This window comes from Plectropomus leopardus, chromosome 10 (genome assembly GCF_026936395.1).
Source record: "Plectropomus leopardus strain MGB_pleo_1.0 chromosome 10, ASM2693639v1, whole genome shotgun sequence".
NCBI classification, from domain to species: domain Eukaryota; kingdom Metazoa; phylum Chordata; class Actinopteri; order Perciformes; family Serranidae; genus Plectropomus; species Plectropomus leopardus.
In genome coordinates this window covers 28757617-28781588 of record NC_142185.1, presented here as the reverse complement: position 1 = coordinate 28781588, position 23972 = coordinate 28757617, and the positions used below count along the sequence as shown (strand labels likewise).

The 23972-nt window shown below is 35.3% G+C and overlaps 2 protein-coding genes and 1 long non-coding RNA gene across 19 annotated transcripts in view; 1 reads left to right on the top strand and 2 right to left on the bottom strand.

The window, feature by feature from the left end:
- itprid2 (ITPR interacting domain containing 2) overlaps positions 1–9951 on the bottom strand; it is a 52008-nt gene extending 42057 nt beyond the window's left edge. For all 8 annotated transcript variants that reach the window (XM_088083510.1, XM_042494377.2, XM_088083513.1 and 5 more), the window contains exons 1-2: positions 9845–9951; positions 129–252 (exon numbers count right to left, since the gene is read on the bottom strand). In XM_088083510.1, the coding sequence (XP_087939636.1) occupies positions 129–171 (43 nt within the window). In that variant the 5' untranslated portion in view covers positions 172–252; positions 9845–9951. The remainder of the gene's footprint in view (positions 1–128; positions 253–9844) is intronic.
- Positions 9952–14877: 4926 nt separating this feature from the next.
- Positions 14878–22444, top strand: neurod1 (neuronal differentiation 1). The gene is made up of 4 exons (XM_042494382.2): positions 14878–15014; positions 16750–16991; positions 20054–20283; positions 21280–22444. Exons 2-4 carry the CDS (start codon positions 16762–16764, stop codon positions 21837–21839), a joined length of 1020 nt encoding a protein of 339 aa, XP_042350316.1. The 5' UTR covers positions 14878–15014; positions 16750–16761; the 3' UTR covers positions 21840–22444.
- A 56-nt stretch (positions 22445–22500) lies between these two features.
- Positions 22501–23972, bottom strand: part of LOC121949478 (uncharacterized) — a 36224-nt gene continuing 34752 nt past the window's right edge. For 6 of the 10 annotated variants that reach the window (XR_015777692.1, XR_015777696.1, XR_015777697.1 and 3 more), the window contains exon 10: positions 22502–23398. This is a non-coding gene — a long non-coding RNA (uncharacterized LOC121949478). Of the gene's footprint in view, positions 23399–23972 lie in introns of all 10 variants that reach the window. The other 4 variants (XR_015777693.1, XR_015777694.1, XR_015777699.1 and 1 more) reach the window with 1 other exon arrangement.

Here is a 23972-nt window from a genome sequence, read left to right as displayed (position 1 = left end):
TTACTTTTAACTAATTATTCAAACTGCTTATACATTACTTTTAACAAATTGTTCCAACAATTCATCCGTTATTATATTATCTATTATTTATTACATTTAGCTAACATTGTTCAAGTAAGATGACCCACCTGGAGCAGTGCTGGTGTCCATTTCCACAGATCCACTCTTCATATCTGCTTGTCTGTGTGTCTGGTTGAGGTCAGTCAGAGGAGACTGACAACTCTACAGCAACATCAGTAACAGGTAACACACCTAGAGAGAGAATGAGGAAATTAGGCTCATCTATTTAAACAGTAACAGTACACATGAATATACTTTGCTCTAAATTTGGCAGAGTGGCTCAAAGGGCCTCGTTTCATCTGTAGTCCCTTAGCAGATGTTATGAAAGTCATAATAAAAAGAGTAAAACAATACAAAAATGACAGTTATGGAAATATTTTATAATCATGCAAAGCAATAATATTGGATATAATTACATGGCATTGACAGATACTGCCTAAAACATGCAACACAAAAGCATATAATACATGACATGCAAAGCAATAAAATGGAGAATATCATGCACTAAATAGCACATTTTGCAGCATTATTTGGCCCCAATTCAAACATGCAAAGCAGAGGCATACAGTACATAGATATAACGAGCTACAAACAAAGACACAGACCATGAAATGCATAAATCACTCCGACACAATAAAACAAACAAACAACAAAGCTAACCACTAATGATTCATTTCTTTGAATGAGATCTAAATAAATAGTTGTGTGTCCCAACCTGAAAAGATGAAACAAAGTGGAGATGTTTTGTGGTGAGATGAGAAGTGGCCTTTATTATTAATGACTGAGTTACCCACACTGAGACCAACTGAGATTACACACACACAAACACACACGCACGAACACAGCAGCCAAAAAAATCCAGTGCTGAGCTCTTTTAAATAAATTTAACCCCGACAAGAACAAACTGAAAGGAAAGGACACTATAAAAAATACCACTAGTGCAAAGTAACTAAATACATTTCGTCTATTTAAGTACATTTTTCTAAAGTATTTGTATTTTACTTGGGTATTTCCATTTTATGCTACTCTATAATTCTACTCCACTACATTTCACAGGGGAATACTGTAGTTTTTACTCCATATTTGAGCTATATGACACTTACAATTGCTAGTTACTTTTACATAAAAACCATGATATGCTTATAAGATATGATGGAGAACTGCAGCACTGATCTACCTGGTACAAAGTAACTAAAATTGGCAACACACTGGCAAACTACAACATTAAAATGTTCTTGCATGTATTTGTTACTCATAAAACATAATTAATAATACTGATACTGATACTGATACTAATGACCCTTTGAAAGGAACCATTCTTTATAAAGAATACTGAATTTCAGTTTGGATACGTAACATTTTGCTGGTAATACTTTATTTTTGCATAAGAAATATTCTGAATTCATGATTTCTACTTATAACAATGTATTCATAAAACCATGTTTTTTTTTAACTTAAGCAGTGTTAGTTCTCCTTGACTAACTTTATAACAGGTAAAACTAAACTTGGCAGTCATCAGGTTTCTGTACTCAAAGATTGTTGATAAGAGAAGAAGCTCTCGAACGTCAACATACAACCACAAGTGGACTCCGTGTTTGTAGTTCCAACAACTCTCTTAAAACAATCACCTGATCCCATCATGTCAATTTTGGGAGTGGCATTCAACCAGATGAACTTTCATTTTTAACGGTCATCAATTATCATTCATGCATTTGTTAGTTTTGAATCAGAGCCTTTGGTATTTAGATCAAGTAGCTCATAAAAGGTCACAAGATGTGCTATATTTAGTAGTTCCAGCTGTTATATAAATGTGTCAGATACATGTTTAATAAACATGCTACTAAAATGTAGGGCTATATATTTATTAGTATTACGTATTCTGAGCATCGTTGGCAAAAAAAAACATTTCTTTTGCAATGAATTAGTCTCTATGTTATCTCATTTTCAAGTTGTAGCTCATCAGAGTATCAAATCAGACTCTATATCAATATTAATCAGGGCACAAAAAACTTGATCGGGCTATTCCTAATTACAGCTTCGTACTCCATTTATTTAACATTTGGAATTTCAGATTATGATTTTTATTTTACTGACAAACCATATGATCAGTTCACAAAATAATGATGCATAATACACAAATTACTGTTTACACATTGATGCAAAAGTCAGAAATAAATTAAGTAATCATCAAAGAGACTACACTATTTAAAATAACAGTACTGATGATACTTGACAATACCTCTGTGTTTCATTTATTGCAGGTTTTGTATTTGTGACAGATAACTTCTAATGTTTGGTCTTGCTACTTTTACTTACAGGGAAACTTGACAATTAATAATAAAGTCTGTGTCCCTGCGGTATGGGTAATGTGTGCAGATTAACAGTGTTTGTTTTCCCCTATACCTCGAGGGCCCAAAGCTCTCCGCCCATCCACCAGCAAAAGTTAGTGACGCAAAACTCATCATCAGCGAGTTATGAGTCTGACGTGAGTAATCATGTTTTATGTTATTCTCTAAGCAGCTCATCCCTCAGATTTCAAGTGTCCCTCAATGCACCAACTGGGAGTTTTCCAAAGTGCTCCCACACAATGATAACATTACTTTAACAAAACAAAAATAAGATGAGTAAATGTTGACTTTGATAAATCATCCGTCTAAAACACACTTCAAGTCTTTGCAAGGTGATTTGTCACAAAAATGAAGTGAAACAGGAGGCTCCCTGGATGAAAGGAGCTAAATCGAAAAACTGATGAATGATGCAGAAAATGATCAGCAGGAACGCGTGGTGTTCATTTCAGGCTTTGAACGTGGTTTATCTCTAAAAACTGTCAGTGCTGGACTGAAATCAGTCAGTGTTGAAGTTTGGAACGAGTTTTTACAAAGACGGGAAGACACATTTCCTAGATATGACTTTTAGGGCTGTAGATAATGATTATCTTCATTATCAACTGTGTCAGTTAGTTTTTAGATTAATCTATTTTTCATTTAGTTTATGAAATGTAAAAAAATTGTATGCTCTACAGTAGTTCTGAGAGCCCAAGGTGGCGTTACATATGTAGGGCTCAAAAATAGGCCTAAAGATTGCCCCATTGGCCGGGACAAGCAAAATGCCACATTGGACGAGTAAATTTAGCAACTCTACCGAAAAAAATTTAAACTCATTGTTTTTTCCGGTACTGATGATCGCGCAAGAGTGAGCCATCTTAGCTGGTGCTAAACTTTGCACATGCACAGTACTGATTGTGTAGTTGTGAGAAAATTGCGTCAGGTAAACATAAGAGTTCATGAGCTGAGGTTACAAGTGAGCGTTTTAATTATCTTAGAAACAGGACTTTAGTTGGGTGGCATTACAGGACATGGCCGAATCGAACTATTTTTGCTGAAGGTTTGAGACCAAGTCCGACGAAACTCAACTGTTTTTCATGACAAATTAATTTAGTCTTTGATGTTTTGTGATAAAAAAAATAAAGCAAGTAGATTTCTAACCCACTTGTCTAACCAGATAAGTAAATTAATCAAAAAAAGTCTTGTTTTGTTTATAAAACAGTTCAAAAACCAAAAATGTTAAATTAAAAATGACTTAAAATCAGATTAAAAGCAGAAAATCCTTACAGACAGTGAACTTTGTAAGCTCTGCGCTCATAAGCACAGTAAAAAACTTCTGAAGACCTGAAATAATCAAATTAATTATCAATTTTTCAATCAACAGAAAATTAATTGACAGTACTTTTACTAATCATAATATATAAGTGATTAGTAAAATGTCAAAACGTCTCTACTTCTGCTGTCTGCAGTATGAAAATCTGCTACTTAATTGTAAAAACAATCAACAAATTAGGAGTTTATAAGCTGTTTGATTTCTTTGTGCAGTAGCCTAACTCCCTCAGCTGAGTCTCACAGGCAAAACGCCGGCTGAACCCCGGCAGCCGGCTATCAGCCGACCGTTGATACCAACAGGAACAAGATCACAATTTACTGATGAGGAAGTACTGAATGTCTGTTACGCTGTTCACAAACTGAACTGTAGTAATAGGTCATTTAGATAACATTGTTGCTAAAAACAGCCAACAGTCACAAAGTCATGTACTAAAATAAGACTAAAGATAACAAAACGAGGTGATGGGGGGGGGTAAAAATATAAAAATCTATATGAAGTCAATGACTATAGGACGAGGAGGAGGAGGATGGAGAGGAAGAGGGAGGAAAAAAGAGGAGCATGAGGCCAAATTTAAATGAGAACGTGCGAAACAGGAAACAAGTGTTTAGGATGAATAACAGAACAACTTCCTGTCTGAAAGAGAACGACAGACAGAGAGAGATGGGAGGCAGGGATCAATGTATTTTTAGATTTCTCTTGTACATGCAAAACAAACTTGAATATTAAAAACAACAACACAGCGTGCACAGAGGAAGTCCTCCGCAGCAAAGTCTTTAACACTCGGCTATAATTAGTCACTCAGCTCTCTAAATTCATCCTTCAAAACAACTTCTGTCTTTAAGTATCAAACACTCCTAAGAAACACACCGTAGTGTGACTAGTAGCCGCCCATTGTCTGTGCGTGTATGTTTTGATCCAATGCTGTGTTGTCCACGGAATGTAATTTTTTTAACTTATTTTTTACCCTTATTTTTTTCATAATTTTTATCTACTTACCCCCCATTTTTCCTTTTTCCCCACCTATTTATTTATTCATTTCATTTTATTTATTTATTTAATTATCATTTTTTTAAATTTTATTACCTTCATAATTTGTTTATTTATTTATTTTTCATTTTTATATGATTAAATGGTCTTTTTTGTTTTTGTACGTTCACATAAAAGAGCATCAAACACTCCTGTAGGCTTAAATGAGACTATAAAGAGTTTGTAGTATCGTTCTTTACAGAAAACAGCAGCTGTGTTTAGTTTGAATTCTGGCAGTTATCAAAGGATTCAATGGAGACTAGTTTTCATAGAGGAGAAAAGCATCAAAATATCTAAAAAAGGATAGTTGTTTTGTCCATAAAAAGTCAGAAAATGACAATAATAAAAAAAAAAATCTAAAGTCGACGGTGACTTCTTATCGATTGTTTTGTTGTACCAACAGTCCCCAAACCCAGAAATATTTAATTTATTCTTACAGATGACACAGAAAAAAGGCTGTTTTTTAATGAGCTGTACTTAAATATACTTTTAAGTACTTTAAAAGCTGGAGCAAAGAATAACCTTAGAATGAAATACCTTAAAATTAGCCGATTATGTCTACATGGGGAACAGATCCTCGTCCACAAAGGCGGCCGTGTTTCTGCAGAAGTCCAGAACGGACAAAACAAACACTGACTACAGATAGGGCCATTTATGTATTCAGGTCAGCCACCGAAGCAGCCTTTTTGCATTGGAAAAACACTGATTTGACTGTTTTATTCAGTATTTTAACCAGTTTAAATCACCGGATGTGTTCTTTTTGGAGAGGAAGAGACCTCTACGGATAAACTGGCTGATGGTGAAAATCTCCTAAATAATTCTAACCAGGAGAAGTTTCAGCTGGTTGCAATCTGAAATCCTCACCACTAGATGCCCCTAAATCCCCCGACATCTTACACAATGCTCCTCATAATGTAACCACATTAACACCTATGCAATTTGTGTATTAAGGACCTTATTTACACTGAAATACAGTCATTTATATGCTGTTTAAGTGACCTAGACTTCCAGAGGCATTCAATGTCTGACCAAACTTAGCTAGGTTTAACCTCTGCATCGAGGCTACTTTTGATTTTCAAATCACCAAATCAGCCCTGAAACTGCCAATAACATAATGAATCAACAGCTACTTTTATAATAGTTTTATTAGTCATATAATAGTCATTTATCAAGCCATAAAAACAAACATTTCATGGTGTCAGTCACTGAAATGTGAGGATTTGCTGCTTTTCCTTATTTTACTGTAATTAGTTAAAAAATCAAATATCATAATGTTCTTGACCAAAAATCTAAATATAGATATTTTGAGAGTATTGTAGGGTTGATTATTGGTGCGTTCAAAAAATATTTACATGATGATATTTTGGATATAATGACTGAAGTGGGTGAAGACATAATAGAGCACTTCACTGTAATGCAGCCTTCAAACCAGGAAAGAAATAACACGACATTACAATAACCGAAATCTATATTTAGTTTCATATCACAATATCTATATATTACTGCTTTATTTTGCAGGCCTATTTTTAATTCATCATTTGATAAATTTGAGGTCCAAAAGACATTTTTTAAAAAACACTGAAGATAAGATAATTAATAATTTATCCCAAGGGAAACTGCTGTGCAGCTGTTGCAATACAAAGTCAGAGGAGTGCAGATAAAAAAGCATGCAATATACAAGCACTAAAATAACAAAGAAGAGAAAGAAAATATGTAGCAAATATAAAATACAAAGGGTATATAAACTAAGTATACAAATACATATCGGTAAGGTGTAAAATATAACAAAAAATACCAATATATAAAATATAAATAGATTAGAAGGGTACATTTATCAATCCAAAATAAGAAACATTTCATGGTTTATCACTATTTTCAAAAATCAATTAACTTTGAAAATAACTTTTAGATTAATCAATAATGAAAATAATCTTTCCTTTATAGAAAATGGTTTAAAAACTTAGTTCTACTTCAACCGAGAACAGTAAAAACCTGCTTTTATCTAACCATATGAGTGATAATAATATTATGATATAATATGTAATAGAACAGAAACATAAGCACTGAGTACCTTTACTTTATATACATTTCTTGATTATACTTACAAATTTCAGCTAAATGCATGACTTTTAATTGTAACAGAGTATTTTTAGAATGTGACATCAGTATTTCTATTTTAGTAAAGGATCTAAATACTTCTCCACTCTTTTCTGGCACTCTTGCAATAAATGAGAGAAATATGTTATGATTTTCTGCTTTTCTCTGCTTTATATCATCGTAAATGAAACGTCTTTGAGAGCAGATGACCCACTGACTGTGTGACAGAAACCAGACTTTGAGGTCACGACTGCATGAATGAAATCGCACTTAGAGTCTGTTTCCTGCAACCTGAACCTTCGTCTCACTGACAGTGATGTACGCCCACCACAAACAGACTTTAACAGCGGAGACGTGGGACGCAGAGCCTGTTTAGATCACTGTTACATCATTGTTATAGTAAACTGCAGGACGACCCTGAAGCTTAACAAAGACTGTACTTGTATCCTCACAGCAGTCGTGAAACATATGCAAAGCAGTTGTTTTTTCTTCAGTGCTGTACTGTTGTACTATTATATGACTAGATTATTATTATTACTCTCTATTATTACTCATGCATTATTAAAAGCAGGATTTTATTGTTGTAGCTGGCTGAGGTGGAGCTGTTTTTTCTAACTGTTTTGTATGAGAATGCAACCATTAATTATTTTCATTATGGATTCATTTGCTTATTATTTTCTCAACTGATCAATGGATAGAAAAGTACAAATTAAATGAAATTAAAGAAGGGCTGCACAGTTATGGCCAAGATGACAACCACGATTATTTCGTTCGGGACAAATTATTTTTATTTTCCAAAAAACAAAACAAAAAAATCAGAGCACTGCTTTAACGTCCACGTTGTCCTACATGCCTGCTTAATAAAATATCTTTGCATTAAAATAAAACTTAAAATAAGGTTTTTACTTCACCAGTGCATTACCTATGAGCAAAATATTAGTAAAATTCTGCCCAAAATACAGGCTAATTAAAATTATATCCGCCATCACATAATGCTACCAAATGAAAGCAGTGTTTATAAATGCAGCACAAATTTCAAACGTCTGTATCAAAGTCAAACATGTTCATTTAATCGTGGGAAAACAAAATCCTGATCCCGTTTAATATTCCATTAATTGCGCAACCTTAAAATGTTTTTTGCTTTAAAATCACTGAATAAACAATTGAGCTTGTACTTGAATATACTTTTAAGTACTTTAATTTTTGACATCAAAACATCAGATTTTGCAAGCTCTTATGTTTGTGCACAAAAATTTTAGTTTGTAAGGGACTGTTCTTAATTTTTTATATAATTATTTTTAAATTATTTAAATTAATTTATTTATTGTTCTACTTTATTTATTCTTATTTTCTTTTAATTATTCTGACCCTCCCTGAGGCTAAAATATGTTTGCTTGAGCCTCCCTAAGTGACATAAAATGCATGACCCTGCCTCCACCATAAATTAGTTGTCAGAGTTCTTCAAACTGTCAAACTGACAGTGACTGAAAGTGAAAAGCTGTCGCAGAAGTCCGGGGGTTGAAAAAAGCACTTGTTTCTCATTACTCACTTTTACGTCATGCATGCCGGTTACTTAGTGCAAGCAGGGTTTTTTTGGCCAAAATTTTTAATGATATGTAGAATAAAGTAAATTTGATTAAATACCACTGAGTTTAGATTTGATTATGTTTTTGTTTTCTGACAGAAACATTCGTCGCACATGATCCGTCCGAAGACGACTGCTGGAAATATGAAAATCCAATGATAATTTCTGTTTTGACTGTTTCGCTATGATGAATAGTGTAATTATGATGGTTTTTACAGTCAAATATATATATATATATATATATACAACCATTTAAATTAATTTTGCACCACATCCTCCGCTCTCATAAACAAGTTAAATTACTTTCAAAAATGTAGTTGTACAAGAAGACAGCATATAAGTACCTCACATTGCACTTTGGTTCAATAGTTTTAAATACAGTATTATAGTACAGCCAATTAGATTTCGCTACTTTCAACATACATATTGTGCAATTGATCTGAATCACTTAAACTTTAACCATCTGCTGTTCTGTTGACTTAAAAAAAAATCCACGTCCTTTGTTTGTTTGTTGTTTTGTTTGTTTTTTAGCTCAGCCTAACTTTGGCTTTTCGTCATGCATGCTGGTTAGTTTGTGCAAACTGTTGACCTTTGGCCAAATTTTAAAGACACAAAGAATAAAGGGATTTTGATAAAATATCACTATTTTAAGCCTAGATTTGGTTATAGCTTTTTTCTTTTCCTGATGGTCCCACATGATGTGTCTGAGGACCATCAGAAATTTGAAAATCCAATAATGATTTCTGTTTTTCACAGTATTCGGTCATGATAAATGGTGTAATTTTTGTGATTTTTTTTTCAGAGAAAACATGTTTTCTTTAAAAACCGGCAATAAAATAAATACAAAACACAACTATTGATGTTGTATGCCTCTTCCTAAGCCAAAGACCACTTTCATAAATTAAAAAGTATAATTACTCTATAAAATGTAGTAGCAGGAAGCATGCAAGTCCTCAACGTGGTACAAGAGCACAGTAGTTTTAAATACAGTATTATAGTACCATACAATATATTACTTTCCACCACTGTCCTGCTTTAACACATATTGTACAATTAATCTTAACCACTTTAACTTTAAATATCTGCTGTTCTGTTGAATTAAAAATAAAAATATGCACCATCATTAAATCCACGTGTGCTTAAACTTTCGTTTTTTTGTTGATTTTTTAGCTCAGACTAACTTTTGTGTCCATTAAACTTTCGGATTTTTTTGTTTGTAGCTCAGACTAACTCGTTTGTCCTGTTCAGTTGTTCCTGCTCTGTTTGACAAGGAGGACAGGACTGACAGCAGTAAAAAAAAAAAAACACAAAAAAAAACCTAAACTCGTGTCTCCTCAGACTAATGACACCAGCAGTACTCATTTATCAGTACAATAAGCAGTACTACTCGCAGTACTTTGAGCGGGTGCAGTTACTCACCGTCATGTTTCTCCGCAGTTCGTGTCTCTGCTCCCAAAACTGTCAAACTTGTCCAAACTTTTCTGAAAACACTCCAATATTCCTGCTTCCGCTTCCTGAAACCAGCGGGAGGACAGGGGGCGTGTCCTCGGGCCGCGGTGGAGAAACAGCGACACCTGCCGGGCTGAGGCAGCACACACAGGACGGTCACTGACGGGGAGTAAGAAATGCATCTTTTTCTCGAGCAAAAATATTGCATTTTTGTCGCCATAGACCTCTCTCTGAGTCGTCGTTATTATTATTATTATTTATTATAGTATTTGCACATTCATCTTCACTTTCTGCATATTTTTCTTCTTTTTTTATTGCTCTTTTTAATCTTTTTGGCTTTGTTTGTTTGTTCTCTGTGCATACTGTACCTATCTTTATTATTGTTATTGTTATTTTATTCTATTCTATTTTATTCTATGTTAAATGCCCTCCTTTGTATATATATTTGTATTATTTTTGCCTTTTTAACAAGTATTGTATTCAGTTGCTGCTCACTTATTTGCTGCTGTAACAAAAGTATTTCTATTCTATTATATTCTTATTATTATTACGTTCAGAGGACAAAATTTCACTCAGTACTTCATTACATTTGGCTGGCAATTACTTTATTTTTCAGATTAAGATTTTTAATTAAAAAAAATGCAACACCTTATTAAAGATGACATTAGTATTGGTATTTTTGTACTTAATATAATCTACTGTTTAAAAATTTGTTGTCTGAAGAGACATTTTTCTTACTTTTACTGCATTTTAGCAAAAAAATGTATTTTTAACTTACAAGTTAAAGTTTAGGACCATATGCACCGGCTGAGCAACTAATACTGTGTTTATAAAAACAGGTTGGTAATAAATAAATAAATAGATTAATTAATCATGTAATTAAAAAGAAACTACTACTACTACTAATAATAATAATAATAATGATGATGATGATGATGATGATGATGATGATAGTAGTAGTAAGTAATATTGGTATTATTATTATTATAACTTGTATGTTGTAAACAACATCTGGAATAACAATTCAATTTATTCATCACGTGAAATCATATTTATACAATTTGAGTGAACTGTAATCCATCACATCCTTCATTTGTGCACCGTGATTTACAGTCGAATATCCTTTCAGCAACAAAACCCACAACACCACCATCAAAATGTGTTTTACTCCCAACAAACTCAACGCATTACACACCCAGATAAAGTATTACCTCAAAGAACAGAAGACAGACAGTAAATGTGTGCAGTGACTTGTTGACCTGAGCTCTTACCTGCAGTACCTGCATCTAACCACTAGATAGAAACCAAACACCATCAGTGATGATCATCTTCTCTGAGTTAGTGACTGTTGGATCTGCAATGATAGAGCTGCTGATAAACACATTCATCCAAATATTTAAAGGTTTCATTGATCTGAATGTAAAGCAAACCAACCAAAATATCTGAACAAGGCTTATTCATTTTTGATACTTGCCAAAGGTTTGTTGTCTTTGTTTCAGGTAATTCTAGAAAGTTTGAATAAATAGTTTTGATTGAATCTGAATTGACTTTAAATCCACACATTGTTCTGCACATCTCATTATATCTGACATAAAAAAAGAGACACTGCTTTTGTTTTAGTTATTAAAATAACTGTTTTATTTGTTCCAATGCATCACAGTTGTGTTATGTTTTGTGCTGTTCTGTCTTCTGTTTTTTTATGTTAGTATTTTCTTGGGACTGCCTTAAAATCATGACGATACATCTCAAGGGGTTTGGTGACACTTTACACTTTATAGCTGTGACAATATAAAATATGTCTTCATTGGAGAAGTTACTGCACATTAGAAAACACTCACTGTAGGCTGCATCTGCTTACAACTATATACTAGTGAGTTATAATCCAGTGTAGGTAATGTGTTTATGTACTTCTGCTGTTAATCATAATTAGTAGATTTATCACAATTATTTAGATTGTATAACCATAATGAGCCGTCCAAGAATTAGGAGGTTTTGCTGTCTGACGTACACTAGTGTGTGTGTGTGTGTGTGTGTTGAGTTTTCAGTGGTTGCTTCACTCTGTGTATGAATAGGGAAATCTGACCTTTTATACACACACACACTCACACCTGCAGAATGGAATAATTATTATTCAACAGCAAGTTGCTCTGCTGTTTTTTTCACTTCACTTTGAATGACAAAAGAGAAATATTTTTCACCCGTGAGTTATTTTCATCTCACTGCTGTTTATTTTTCATGTCAAACTATTCCTAATTCTTGTTTCTGTGTCCAAAAACAAAAAGTCTGTAAAAACCTACAATTTCAAGATGTTTTAAAATTGTAAATGCTGCTGTAATTCAAAGCCTCTTACAGCTTTACTTTGACTGAGAAAAAAAAAAGAAACTGTGACTTCTATGTGATCTATTTTGTGTATCTGTGATTTTATTCTTTAAATTGTTATTTACTTTTATAAGAGAAAAATATCATTTTAGTTATTAAACTTTATTTCACTTCATGTTATACTCAGAGATAAATCTTTCATTAGTCCAAAACTGAACAACAGACAGAAGGACAGATTGATTCTGTGTTGACCATTAGCTGTCAGAGGATCCACTGATGGGACGGACACACCGGTCCTCGAAAGTTACCTAGTAACCCCCTAGCAACCACTCTATCGACACCATAGCAACCCTTTCACTGGAAAAAAGCCTGGTCCAAAGTCCGCTGCTTCTTCACAGTTGGTCAGAGCGTCTGCGGTCTGACTCAGTGGACGTGGACTGATCAGATAAGCCCCTCCTCCTGTCTGGATAAGCCACGCCCACTGAACGATCATCAAGGTTAACACTCTACATGCTAATGATATTTCAATTTTATGGCAAAACAGTGTCTCTTTCTACGGTAAAAACGTGTTTGTACAGTAAAATATGGAATTAAACTCCAATCTGAAACCGTGAAATCAGAAGAAGCCTATAATGTCCTGACAGTTTTTGTTTTTTTACTGTAAAAACAACTGTTTTTAAACCGCCGTACCAATGAAAGACGTTGCTGGAGGTGTTATTTTTTTGGGTTATCCGTCCGTCTGTAACTTTCTCATGAACATGATGTCTCAATAACGCCTTGGGGGAATTTATTCAAACTGGGCCCAAATGTCAACTTGGACTCGGGAATTAACTGATAAGATTTTGGTGGTCAAAGGTCAAGATCACTGTGACCCTGCGACTGTATCTCAACAAATTCTTGAGGAAATTTCCTCAAATTTGGCACAAGGACTCAACAATGAACTGATGTGGTGGTCAAAGGTCACTGTGACCTCACAAAACACATTTTTGGCCATAATTTAATTATGGTAAAATTTAACAGAAACGCCTAACTAAATAAATAAACTAATTAATTAAGTTCACATTCAAGTTCTTAAAGTACGTAAGCCGCAGGCATTGAAAATCTTGTCTCTCAGATTCAGTCCAACAATGCAAAAAAAATACATCTATATATAAAAAAGGAAAAATATGACACAGGTAAAAACAAAACAAGAATCTAAACATAAAACTGTGCAAGCTAATATAAGGGATAAAATATAGCATACATATAAAATAAAGTAAATTAGAAAGTAAGGGCAAATTAATGAACAGGAAGTAGTATGCATAATAATACGTATAAATATAGGCTTATATAAACACACAGAGGTGTGAATATTTGTAAAACAGTGAGTATATAAAATTAAAGAGTCAAGTGATAAAATCTGATTAATAACACTAAAACAAGAAAAACAGTAAAGTAGGATTAATTCATTAGGTTTCATCCTCTGGGAAACACGATTGTCTGTTAGCTAATAAATCTGACGACAATTAACTGAATAATTGTTACGTTATTTCTGTCCGGATGGTCTCAACCATCAGTCTGCCGGATGGACGTCCTTAGCGGCTCGCTACTGTCATGACTAAAACCTTAAATTTAACCAAGTAGCTCCTTTTTAGTTTGTTTGTTTTGTTGCCATGTTTATGATGAATTGAAGGTGTACTTTTTAGTAAAATATCGTAAATTTATGCTGATTTCTTTTGGTTGGACGAATATGAAAAACTTGAGTTGTGCTTCGGGAAGGGAACCTTTTTTTTAGCAAATTTAATTTCTCAAGTTCAGGGGAAGAAAGCAGAATATTTAAAGACTGAGCTGTAAAATAATCCTTGTAATGAAATTAAACGTGACATATTTGACTACTGCAACTGTAATTTTGGTGTTTTATTAACCCATGAGGGTTGGGCACATTGTGAAAATAAAATCAATCAATAAATCACAAGTGTGTTTAGACCAGTTTATATGGGAGAGAGGGACCACAGGTGGGCCAGCATCAGGCAGCAATAAGACTGACTGATATTAAAAGGTAAAGGTGAGAGGAAACACATATAAACCTGGAGAGTGACTTTGACACCTGAACCTGAACCTGCACCAGTAAAAGTTATTGCAGATGAACATATTCACCTGTATTATCTGTAATCTGGATATTTCACCTCCATCAGGAAGAACTCACCTAATGCAGGTGTAAATGCACCCAGAATGCATTGCAATCAGAATGTAGGCCTAACTGGATTGTTCCGATCTGGAAATGTAGTTTACGTTAGCCTCGTTTGTCTTATTCTTCCTCTTCAACAACAACAACAACAACAACAACAGCAGCAGCAGCAGCAGCAGCAGTAGCAGCAATGATCACTCATGCACTGTAAACACGTGCATAAAATAACACATGTATGAAAAGATACCTTCCATGATGAGTATGGTGATTTGTGTGCGCATGCGTGGTCATATGTGGCGACAGATGGTCAACTTTCCTCACAAAAAACAGAGAGAGAGAGAGAGCGAGAGAGAGAGACTCCTTGGCTGATACAAATGGAAGATTTGTCACGTGATCCCCGGGGCCGTTTTAATGACGTACGCACCATATGGCGCGTGCCGGGAGGGCGTGGCCTCGATATGCTAATTACTCCTCCAACCCAAAGTGTGAGTGTGTGTGTGTGTGTGTGTGTGTGTCTGCTGAGTATAAAAGCGGCATCCTCCCACACACACCTCATAAGAAATCTCAGAGCAGATCACGCACAGTCACGCACGGACACGCACATAGAGCGCGCGGGATGCGTGCGATCTGACAAACAGCGGCTTGTTACAACAGGTAAGTTTCTTTTGATCTGTCTTTCTTTTTATATTACAGATTAACAACTAATAACCGATTGATACATTTTTCCTCTAATTGTTTCCAGCAGATATGTGTGTATTCAAACCTTTCAGGAAGATAAAGCTCATTCATTATTAATATCAAATTAAGAGCCTAAACTCTAAGTGCTAATTGAATTTAATAATGTGTCTCATCTGTACAAAACCACAGCAATCTGAACTAAAGCAGCATGACTATGATAAAAAGATAAATAAACCAAGATTTCTTTTTTCAAGTTAGTTAGTTTTTTATTGTTTTTATTTTATTTCTCATTTTTTCCCCTAGAATGAATGGCCTACTTTTAAATTCATATAGGCTAATTAGGTTTTATTCGTGTATACCGTTAATTCTACTCTGAAATATTGATTTAAAAAGCTTTTTTTGTTTTTTGTTTTAGTTTATTTGTTGTTTTATTTTGTTTATCCGTGTTCAGCCCGTATGTCTGTTAAATTAACGGGGCCAGACAGCGCAAAAACGGGAGGAAATAATTATGATCATCATAATATTAATTGTTGTTCAGAATCTTTTACTACAACTTTTAATCAACGGCAATTTTAGAGTTGCATTTTTCAACACTATTACATCGTCCGCTTCAGTTTTTAAGAGCCTAATTACAATAATTCCTATATTTCGCTATTTATTTATTGCACAGAAATAGGCCCAGTATTCGTACGGACTTGGACGAATTATAATGACATTTTTTAAATAATTTAAACTGTTCATTTCAGTGACAAAAGCTATTGATTTGACCAATTTATTAACAAAACCGATTCCGTTTTTCTCCGGAGAACTTGAAGGTTGTTCTTGTGAAAGTTTTCTAACATTTAAAAGAAAAAATTAACAGTTAAATATATAAATGTGAAGGTTATATTGGAGTCGATTTTTTATTTAGGCTATTTGTTTATTCTTTGTTCTGTTTTGGTCTATATAAGTGGATTAAACTGGACGTGACTCTGTCTCCGGACAATCTCCGGAGAAAGCCTTTTTTCTTAAACTTGGAGTTGCAGCTTCATGCTGTCAGAATTTACCCGTCTCATTATGTTAACGTATATATTTCTACATACAGTATTTTGTTTTACGTATATTGCATTTTCCTGCTGGGGCACACAAAAGAAGGCTATCACGGGCCTACATGAACTGATTTAATACATTTTCTGAATTAGAAACCGCATAAATAAATATTTAAACTACATTGCTTATATCTTTTAGGTTCCAGTTTGTATCAGATTTAAAGTTTGCTGCATTAAAAACATAATTTTCACGTATTTTAAACTCATAATAATAATTATTATTACTTTTAAATTGTATTTCTGTCCACCTGTATACCTGTGGATTCTTTTTAACTCACTGAAATGCAGCATTTAGAGTTTGGTTTCATGGTAATAAATCTTTTTGTTATTATAAAAACATATAAATGTGGGATTTATAAATCACATTATTACAGAATCAAGACCAAAAACAACATTTTAATTCCCAAAAGCAAAAAATAGTGTGGAGAAATATTTTTTTGAGCCGTTTTTTAATTTTAAACGTTTAAAACATTATTCAAAACTTATTAATGGATTTAAGAATGTGTTTTATATGATAACCAAGATAGCAGTTTTAATTATTTTCTGTTAGCAACATTTCTGTGTTGAGTTTTTAATTGTTTTCTAATGAACATTTTTCTTCTGTTTCTTTTACTCTGAAACAGAAAATCAGCATCATGACCAGGTCTGTGCGGGAGGAGCAGGCGTCAGTGGAGTCGGAGGAGCAGCAGGAGCTTCACAGCCCCATAGAAGGAGGAGGAGTAGAGGAAGAGGAGGAGGACAGCCTCCGCCGTATGGAGGAGGAAGAAGAGGAGGATGAGGAGGAGGAGGAAGAGGAGGATGGAGAGAACAAACCCAAGAGGCGAGGGCCAAAGAAGAAGAAGATGACGAAGGCTCGTTTGCAGAGGTGACGGAGACTGATGTCTTTTTAAATATTTTCAGCTAAAATGCACAAAATGTTAAGTCTGTCCTCAGGGTGGCACTACAGGGAAAACTCAAGGTTCATCCTCTGAGGAGCATGATATGTAGATTTTAAGAAAATCTGACCTGTATACTCATTCAGACACTCTAAAGCAAAGGGTTGGACTGACAAATATTGGAAAAAGTAAAAAAAAATAGAAATAAAAAAATAATAATTTATTAAATCAAAACAGCAACAATAATAACACATTAGAATTATTTATCTAATAATTATAGGACAAAACATTTGGACTGCCACTGTTATGTGATTAAAATTAAAAAACATAACTTTTTAACTTTTGATGGATCTAAAAACTTATTTGTGGATCTGAGAATATGTTAAAATGCAACTCTCAGACCAGAAGTCTCAGCATTTCTTGTCCCGCTTTCACAGTCCAAGTCTAAAACATAATCTTCCCTGTGTCTTAAGGCCTCATTTGCTAAAAGCATCTTCAAGCTGAGATAATAGTAAAATCTGTCTTATGTACCTTCCTAAGCTTAATATGTGTTTCCCAAAAGCATCGCAACTAAAGTCACGCTTAAAAATGATTAACAGGTGCCTCCTATACCAACTCATTCTCTATAGGCTGACGCTGCATGAGGAGAAAAACTACAAAAATATTTAAGTTTTGTTAATTTTAAATTCATTTTCTATGAATACTGATGTTCTGTGTTAAGTAATGAGCTGAATGATGGAAAGTAAAATGAGCTGTAATGTTTAAATCATAAAATAAGAAAAGATTACGGCAGATGCTATTTGCACCTGGCTGGGCCTAAATTGGGTGTCCTTGCAAAGTCGAAATGTGACGTTAACACAAACGAGTGTCTTCACCTATTCTGCTAGAGTTTGTGCACGCTGTGCACATTCAGCAACTTTACACATTATAAAAACTGAAAATAACAAGTCAGCCAATACTGAAATGCATGAAATCAAACCTCAGTCTCCTGTGTGAAAGTGACCCAATCACACACCTCATCTCATCCACAGACTGTCACTCTTTGTACCAAGTCACTTGACTTTGTGGCAGTACCTTTGTGATTTTTTTGTACACGTAAATTTACAGCTCTATAATCTTAGAGAATATCCAAGATACTAACCGTGACTTTACCGTAAATTTATAATCCTAACTGCATCTGACCTCGACGCATCAATGTGACAAGTGATACAACCATAACACACAGTGGGATACGTAAAAACGTGCCGTAGGAATGGGCAGAAACAGCCAAATAGCTGCAGGTTGACTACTCTAACCCCAGTGCAAAACAACAATCTGTAAAAGGCGACTAACACACACCTACAGATTAATTCAACAAGTGATTTGCAAACTGATCTGCCACCACCGTCCTCCTCTCTAATATATTAATCTCTTCTGGCTGACTTCTCCCAATAGAACATTTTTAACATCTTATTTTCTTTTTACCTATAGTGCATATTTTGTACGTGTCATGTTTTATAGACTACAGTAGTACGATGACTTAAAGAAGCTTTGGATTCATATTAATCAGCTCTAAAAGGGTTCCTGCAGCTTCAGACACATTAGATTCAATCATCAAGACTTTTTAATGTCATTTGGAATTAAATTTAAGACCAATTTCACTACAACTAAAACTGACAATTTTTATAATTGCTTACTTTTACCAACTATTTATTGTAACATAAAACATAACTGTTCGGTGATATTCATGTGGACAGAATTTGGAAGATTTAATAAAAATAATAATAATAATAATAATAATTTAATTTTACAATGCAATGTCAGAAATGGGATTCTTAAAATCATTTCCAATTTTTGAGCATTTATAAGACATTTGAAAGATTTATTTAAGACATTTTAATACAAATTAAGGCCTGATTTTTAGATTAATTCAATGTCTTTTCGGACTTTTTATGGATCTGTGAAACCCTGTGTAAGTATGAAATGCTCCTTGTGTCATGGAGGGTATACGCAGGTATAACAAATATACCCACCTCTTTTTTTGGTCATTTATAGCACTTATCAGCAAAAGAGCCATTAGAAAATATAGGGGAGTACACCCACTTCCTCCTTGGTAACACAGTACACTCAGCCACCAACTAACACTACACCCTGTTTGCAGCAGATGCAGTTTGTGACTTAGGTATTTTGATATATAGCACGGCTTACAGACAGCTAAATATGAAAAGTTACTTAAAAGTGTATTCAGCAACATGCGCATGAGCTCCCACAGCACTGAGCTTCAGCAGCAGCAGCGGGAGCTTTTATTGGCGCAGCGCTTTAATCTTATATTCATCAATTGAACATCAACTAGATTGTGAAAAATAGTTTGCAAAATAAAGTCAGTTTCCTTTGCAGTGTGAATTCTTGAATAAAGTCAAATGTTGACAGTAATTTCCCCAAATTTTTGCAAATTGAAAACTGGAGCGACATCACTAGTAATTAAACCTTTGAACCCTGGTGTGATTTCTTTAAAAGACACGGGGACAAAGAGGCGATAAGCGACTTGGTAAGAAATGTTCCACAAATTGCACAAAATCAACAGATTTAGAAAATTGTTTTTAAAAATCTAAGAAAAATATCTTGTGGAAAAAAAGAAAAAAGCAAGGGGGAAAAATATATATTTATAATTACATATTTAAAATTATGCTACAGAATTATTCTGAACTCTTAAGCACTTTTACAAGTCTAGTTTGCCTTTTTTCTATTGTTGTTGTTTTGTTGTTTTACTCATTTTTAGGTAATTTCTTGTCCTTTATACTAATTTCTTTTTAATTTTGTGTCATTTATTCTTTCATTGCTCATTTCCTTTTTCCCATGACTGAAAGAAATCCAGCCAATTTGCTGAGGTTTCGAACTATCAGTCATACTGTAGGTTTCACTGAGCTGTAATCTGCACCAAAATGGCTGTAATCTAACACGCTAACCACTAACGGTTTTGTTTAGCTACAAACGACTTTGCGCACACTTCCTTCCTAGTGAAGCTGATAATACTTAATATGGCTAACAATGAATCCGCTTTGTGTTTCTGCAGGTTTAAGGTCCGTCGGATGAAAGCTAACGCCCGGGAGAGGAACCGCATGCATGGGCTGAACGACGCTCTGGAGAGTCTGCGGAAAGTCGTCCCTTGTTACTCCAAAACCCAGAAACTGTCAAAGATCGAGACACTCCGCCTCGCCAAGAACTACATCTGGGCCCTGAGCGAGGTCCTGCGCTCCGGCAAGGCACCCGACCTCATGAGCTTCGTTCAGGCGCTCTGCAAAGGTCAGTGTCAATTTACCCGCTAGTGCTAAAGCTGGGAGCGCCACTGGGGCCACTTTATAACAAAATAAGAATATTTTTATATACTGAACAAACATTTTGTCCGAAACTATTTTTTCTTTTATTTACGTGTGCATGATGGCTGCTTCACCTGCCTCACTTTGTTGAACTTTACGTGTCCTCTAGATGCAATGCGCACTTATAGAGCAAATTTGTGTTTCCTAGACAATTTCATTCATGATGCAGCCTGTTGTCTACTGAAGCCTGCCTCAAGTGCCCGTTAGAGGAACTGCAGCTTTTTGAATATGTGGTTAACCCTACGAAACCTGGACATCAGTTTACAAGTTTACAAGCATTTAAGCATTTGAAAATGGTTTGATTTTTTTCAAACAAATGGGAAAAGAGGAAATCAGCAACTTGGCAAAAGATTTCCAGCAGACTGCAAAAAAATAGAGGACAAGAAAATGACCTTAACATTGCCCTAAAAAGAGAAACAGAGGCACTTAAAAATGATGAAATAACTGGAAAAAATGGCAAGAAAATTTGTAATTCTATATATACAATTAGGTTTAAAAAAATTAATTCATTATTAGTATTTATGTAAGTATCATTTTATTTTAGCACTTTTTCCAGATCATTTTTTATTTTTTGTTCTTTCAATCTTCTTCTTCTTTCAAGCTAATTTTAGGTTTTTTTGTAACTTCTTACTAATTTACTAATTACTTTTTTTACAAATTTTTCTTTCTTAAGTTGCTCATTGCCTCCTTTCAATGTTTTTGACAGAAATCAAGCCCATTTTCTCAGGTTTCAAAGGGTTAAAAAGTGAGAATATCTCCGGCCTTAGACAGCTTGATGGCCTTGGATCAGTGATACTCAACTTGCAAAGTTGCAAACTTGCAAAAGTTTCCCCCAGGCAAAGCAAGTTGAGCATCACTGCGTTAGAGAGCTTTGATTTATTGATCAGTATTGACTGATGATTCTGTTTCTCTCCTCTCTCAGGTCTGTCTCAGCCGACCACTAACCTGGTGGCGGGCTGCCTGCAGCTCAATCCTCGGACCTTCCTGCCGGAGCAGACGCCCGACCTGCCGGTTCACCTTCCCCCCGCGGGCGCTGCCACCTATCCTGGACACTACTCCTACCAGAGCCCCGGGCTGACGGCCGGCCTGCCCAGCCCGCCATACGGCAACATGGAGCCCTCCCACATCTTCCACCAGGTCAAAGGTCAACCCTACGGCCCGCTGGAGCCCTTCTTTGATGGCGTCCTGGTGTCAGACGGTCCAGCGTTTGATCCGCCCCTCAGCCCGCCACTCAGCATCAACGGGAACTTCTCGTCCTTCAAGCACGAGTCCGTCGCAGCTGCAGAGTACGACAAAAGTTTCTCCTTCAGCGTTCACTACGGAGGAGGAGGAGCTGGGGGACATCCTGCCATCTATGGCGGCGGGGGGTCCAACCCACGGTGCGGGGAGATGCAGGTGGACGGGCTGATGGGTTTTGACGGACACACACACCATGAGCGGATGATGAACGCCCAGCTGAACGCCATCTTTCACGAATCCTGAGGAAGAGGAGGACGAAGGACTGAGAGACTGCTGAAGACAGAGAGACGAACAGAGAGACAGTTAAATGGAGGGTCAGACTGTATTTGTCATTTCATCGCTGTCTTTCCTTCTTTCTCTTCTTCTGTCTGTCTGCGCCAGGCTCTACGACTCCTCCTCATCACGAGGGCGGTGACGTCGATGACAATGTCACGTTGATGATGTAACCTTCTTTGTAGCGCTTCATCCTGCAGGAGACGCTCTCTGAATGTCTCGTTATTATCCATTTTATCACTAAAAAATAATCAATAATCAATGAGCAATAATCTGGAGGAAACTATGCAATTTTGTTAAAAACTGAGCGACGCTCAGCTGATAATTCCAAATGTTAAAAGAATAAAGATTTCTCTATTTTTGGGTCAGTGTGTGAGGCGGCGTCAAGCCGTCATCGGGCCGGTTTTGGGCCGGCGTTGGGCCGAAGTGTTCATGTTGTTTATGTGGTTTTTACTTTTTGCTTTTTATAACGTTCCTGTAGCGTTCTGTTAACATTTCATGTGACTCTTGTTCATATTTTATAAGATAGATGTTTATAAAGGCCTTTTATTAAAAGGATTTCAATGTGATTAAAACTGAGAGACTCTGTTCATCAACAACAACACAACAACAAAACAACAACAAAACAACAACAAAACAACAACAAAACACCTCCATTCAGTCCAGTTTACCGTCGCTGTGGTCAGTTTTTTCCAGGTTAGTTTAGTCTCCTACAGTCTCCTCCAATTTGGTCAAGTTCAAGGTAAATTTGAATCTCTTCATTGTATATCTAAAAACACTTTTATACAGAAAAAAACACAAACACAAAAAGCCTAAGCAGTCAGGTGATATACATATAATATGTCGTCAGTGTCACATAAACCCTTTCATCTCCAGTCTTGGTTATGCTAAATGCTGCTGCAGACACTGTAAGGATTAAGTATGAATGATATTAAAACACAGTTGTCACAACATAAATATTTTATAGCACTTTGAAGAAGCTTTTAGTGTAGAATTGCAAGGGACAGTCAAAAAGTCGACATTTAAAAGGTTGAAAAATGGCTAACAATAATTTATAAACACTTAAAATGTCCTCACTGCTTAGATCTAGGCCTAATTTTAAAAACCAATCATTAGATTTTATATGCTTATAAATGCTAATTAGGGAGCTTAAAATAGAGTTAATTAACAAGAACTCTGATAATTGATTCGTCATTTTAGACAATTTACAAGCAAGATAGTCCAAACTTCACTGGTCCCAGTGGTTTGAATGTCAATATTTGCTTATTTTCTTGGTTTTCATATGACAGTAAACTGAATATCTTTTGATTTTAGACAGTTAGACAAAGCACAGTATTGAAGACATACTTTTGGCTTCTGTCATATTGTGATGGCATTTTTCAATAGCCTATTTTCAAAACAATTACTTTAGAAAAATAATCTTCACATTAAATGACAGTGGAAATAATCCTCAGTTTCAGACCATTTCTGGTATTTTGGTCAGACGTTGGGCTCTTGGAAGTAGTTCCACGATCCTACTGTCCACATGGCTGTAAACAAAAGATCCGTTTTAAGCTGTAGTGAGTTTATATTAGATAATATCATTGGAGAACCAATAATTCCCAAACCTGCAGACATCCATAAAAAATTCTGACTGTCAGCTGAAATGAGACTGAAGGTTGAGGTGTTGCAGATTCAAGGTTTCCACGTGACAACAGCCTTATTTAAAGTGGATTTTAGGCTCCGGGAATGATAAACACATGAGGAGAAAACGCATATCTCCTTACAGAGAAAACCCTGTTAACACGTTAACAACATTATCTCAGCGACTGAAGGACGAAACCAGAATCACTGTGTGTGTGTGTGTGTGTGTGTGTGTGTGTGTGTGTGTGTGTGTGTGTGTGTGTGTGTGTGTGTGAAGGGCACAGATGTTCGTTCTGCAGGCAAGATTTTAATTTATGAAAATGATCTCGTTTATGCATGAGAGCCCCCTCCATACACACTGCTGTCCTACTGAGTGTGTGTGTGTGTGTGTGTGTGTGTGTGTGTGTAAGTCAACAGGGACAATATGGTGGCCATATCCCACCATTTAGCTTCCCTGTTAAAGTGGAATAATAATAATAG